This window comes from Anastrepha obliqua, chromosome 3 (genome assembly GCF_027943255.1).
Source record: "Anastrepha obliqua isolate idAnaObli1 chromosome 3, idAnaObli1_1.0, whole genome shotgun sequence".
NCBI lineage: Eukaryota > Metazoa > Arthropoda > Insecta > Diptera > Tephritidae > Anastrepha > Anastrepha obliqua.
In genome coordinates, this window is record NC_072894.1 from 67,405,681 (window position 1) to 67,409,472 (window position 3,792).

The window sequence follows — 3,792 nt, forward strand, 5'->3', positions numbered from 1 at the left end:
CTATAGAAAACAGATTAATGCTAAATAATTCAATTAATCATAAATTCATTTATTACCAATTTGAAGTGGTTCGCTGTTGAAGAAAAGCATCGGATATGTGCTCATATAAAACCACTTTATAGTATATGGATAAAAAAAGTCTGAACTAAAACGTTGAACAAAAGCAAGTACAGAATATGACTTTGCAGTGGTATAATTTAAATGTCTTTGAAAAGAGAATTTAGCGCCAAATACCACACCAAGATCAATCACTTCATACCACCAATGTGGTAAGAAGTCAGTATAAGAGAACAAGATTTCGACCAACAAACATAAACATATTTGCCTATATTTAAACGAAACCTATAGTATTTGTTTTGTACTTGCGATCACCGAGTATACTCGTATCTTTAAATCATCGGCATACAAGAGAAAATTCGCGTTATTAAAAACAACTAGAACTGTCATAAACAAAAATTATAAAACATAGGGGACCCAAATGACGCTCCATCAACATTAACAACACATTTCCGAGTGGAATGAAATCCTATAGCTCTCAATTTGGATATTAAAACCCTGCCATTAACCTTATCAAATGTCTGTGTACGCAGTGTCACCTTGACCTTTTTTTTGAAAAGTTGATATACAATATTCAGAGAACATTGCAGGATTTGAAAAAGTGGATCTACTTTTCATGAAACCGGGTTGGTTAATTGCAAAACAAATTGTATCTTTTACTATAAGTTCAAATAATTTTGAAACCGTACATAATTTGCCAATTTTAATTTGCCAATATTGTCACTTTTGAATACTGGATTAATGGTTGTTACTTTCCAAGCATCTATACTTTGAATGCCCTTTTAGTAGGAATCAAGTCTCCTGATTCGGTAGGCTGACTGAAGTTTGTTATTTGGCTACCGAAGCGGTTCTAATCAAAAGGGGCTGCCTTGTGAACTCGAATAACGAATATGTCCAAAACGCATTGCTTTGACTAAATACTGTGAATATTGAATATTTTGTGAATGTCCGGCTGAAGGAGGCTATAGAATAGTGAAATGAAATCCATGTTTAAAATTGTCAAATTATATTTCAAATATGTAGGTCTCATCACAATTTTTTTCTACACTTATTTAAGTATATTTTTTTATCTTATCTCCTACAAAACCTACTTTCAATTTGACACGTAAATTTTCAAATACCAAATACTTATAGTTAAACAAGTCCACTTTTATAAATCAGTTAGCGATAAGGCTGATCTGTAGTTATTTAACTGTAGGAACAGGTTTAAAAAAACTTCTTAGAGCACCACTTGAAATAAACTGATATTTTTAATCGTAATAAATATAATTGAATTAAACTGTCAATAACCGGAAATCATTAACTTTACAACCAATATCGGAATTGGTATGCATGTTAGGAAAATATATTAACCTACTTATAAATGCTTTAATATGTGTACTATTTATGAAATATTACACTTTGACTGCGTTTAAATTCGCGTAATGATTTAGATGACTTCGATACAGCTCATGCAATGGCATGAATGTGTGGAATATCTCAAATTTGCTGGGAAGATTAGAGAAACATTTTTTTTACAACAGCAATCCGAAATTTTCTGATTCTATCTTTCGGCGGTATGCAACTACAGGACGAACTATTTATAAGTAGCAAGGCAATTTTCGTATATTTACTCTCTACGTAAGTGCACTGAACTCTAGTGACGTACCGAAATATTTATAATTCAATCAATATAAACAAACGCCTGAAACTGGCAAGAACAACACTAATTACCAAAGCACATTCATTATTAAAATCTTAACACCCCGGGAGCTAATTTCATGATAGTAGTGATTTATAACCTTTGCAAAATTCTACAACCTGATTTAGCGAAAAAAATTTTGTTTTTGGTTAAAATTTGCTTATCGTTATCGATTTATTGCTTCAGAGATTTTTATGATTTCCGTTCAGGTGACTTTTGCGATGAGTATAAAAGAATCGAGTGAAATTGCAGTAAATACAGTAGTTTGACTGCATAAAACCAATCAACATGAAATTCTTAGTTGTCTTAGCTTTAGCCGTGGCAGTTGCCAGCGCCTCTCCGGTCTACGAAAAGACCGCTTTCATCGAGGACTTGCCTGCATCTCCCGTTTTGGATGGACGCATCACCAATGGGGATAATGCCTGGGATGGCTTGCTGCCTTACCAAGCTGGTCTGCTTTTGCAGAAAAGTTTCGGCACGTACTGGTGCGGTGGATCTTTGATTGGTACCAACTGGGTGCTGACTGCCGCTCATTGTACTGATCAGTAAGTTTGAAGTAAACTCAATATTAATTTTCACTTTTGAATTATTATTTATTTTATTCGTTGCAGAGCTGAGGCAATCACTGTATATTTGGGCAGTGTGGTGCGTTCCAATGGAAACCAATATGCCACTACCATTCACTCCGCAGATATCCACCAGCACCCTAATTACAACTCACAAACTCTTAATAACGATGTCACCCTTCTTTGGATCCACTCTGTCTCCACTTCGGGCAACATTCAACCCATTAGGTTGCCATCCTTCAACCAATACAGCAACTATGAAGGACAATGGGCTACCGCATCCGGATGGGGCACCACCTCGGGCAACAGCCAAGATCATTTGCAGTATGTCAGTGTCCAGATTATCTCTAACAGTGAATGCGCTAGCGTCTATGGCTCGAGCACTGTTACCGACAACACCATTTGCATTGCCACTCCCAATGGCCGATCAACTTGCAGTGGTGACTCCGGTGGTCCATTGGCTGTTGACAACAACCAAGTGTTGGTTGGTGTAACCTCATTCGTTGCTGCTAACGGTTGCCAGGCTGGTCTTCCAGCTGGTTTCCAACGTGTTAGCCAACACTTGGACTGGATTCGAGGTGTCACTGGCATCGCTTACTACTAAATTTTTGTCTGAAAAATAATAAAGTTAAATGAAAGGAATAAACCAAGTTTTTTGTTGTGATTATGCTGCGAATAGCTTGTGAAGGAATTTATTATATATATAAATAAATTGGAATGTCCGATACCATTATGATACATTGAATGCAGTTAAGTGAATTTTTCTTTTTTCGCGAATGTGTAAAATGTTAAATTTTTTGATCGTTGTGAACGTAGATTCAACAATGGTTACCGTTTATTAGAGATATTGGTTATTTCACAAAGCCATGCAATCGAGCGCTCAATGACTTGATTTAACAAGTAAAATAAAAATAAATAGTAAATAATTGGCTTGTACACTTCTGTTAGGTGTTTGGCGGAGCTCCTCTTCCTATTTGTGGCATATGTTTTCATGTTGCAGTATGCCTCCTTGGTATGGTATAATACGTGCTTTAATAATGGCAGGACAATGACACACGGGAAATTCCTATGGTCCAATTGCTTTTCACTGTGGGAAATGTTTTTCTCCATCATCAACAATGTTTCTCAAAGCACAGTGGCTGAAAATCCCTCCATCACCTCTTCTACAATGTCGTCCTCTATCAACAAATATAAGTGTAGCGATTGACCCACGTCAAAAGGGTCATGGCAATATGGCAACCCAACGTACTTATCGAATGTGAAAACTTCAAAAATCGCAACCGACTTTTCATGACACCGTCCGCCTTTGCCAAAACGCGTTATCATTGCCTAAACTCTTACCTTCTTTGGATGTCTGGCAGACAAGGAATCCGCCGGTATCTGCAATAGCTCATCATATAAAATATTAGAGAGGCAAATTGATGTCTCCATATGGGGATTAAAGAGGGAACTTGAACCCAAACTAGTCGTATTACAATGGGCTTCCAA

The 3,792-nt window shown here is 36.6% G+C and overlaps 1 protein-coding gene across 1 annotated transcript; it reads left to right on the top strand.

The window, feature by feature from the left end:
* The first annotated feature begins 2,020 nt into the window (after nt 1-2,020).
* On the top strand, nt 2,021-2,940 carry LOC129242464 (serine protease 1-like). Its single transcript, XM_054879109.1, has 2 exons — nt 2,021-2,283; nt 2,350-2,940. The coding sequence occupies exons 1-2, from the start codon at nt 2,027-2,029 to the stop codon at nt 2,906-2,908; spliced, it is 816 nt and encodes a 271-aa protein (XP_054735084.1). The 5' UTR covers nt 2,021-2,026; the 3' UTR covers nt 2,909-2,940.
* Nucleotides 2,941-3,792: the final 852 nt, after the last annotated feature.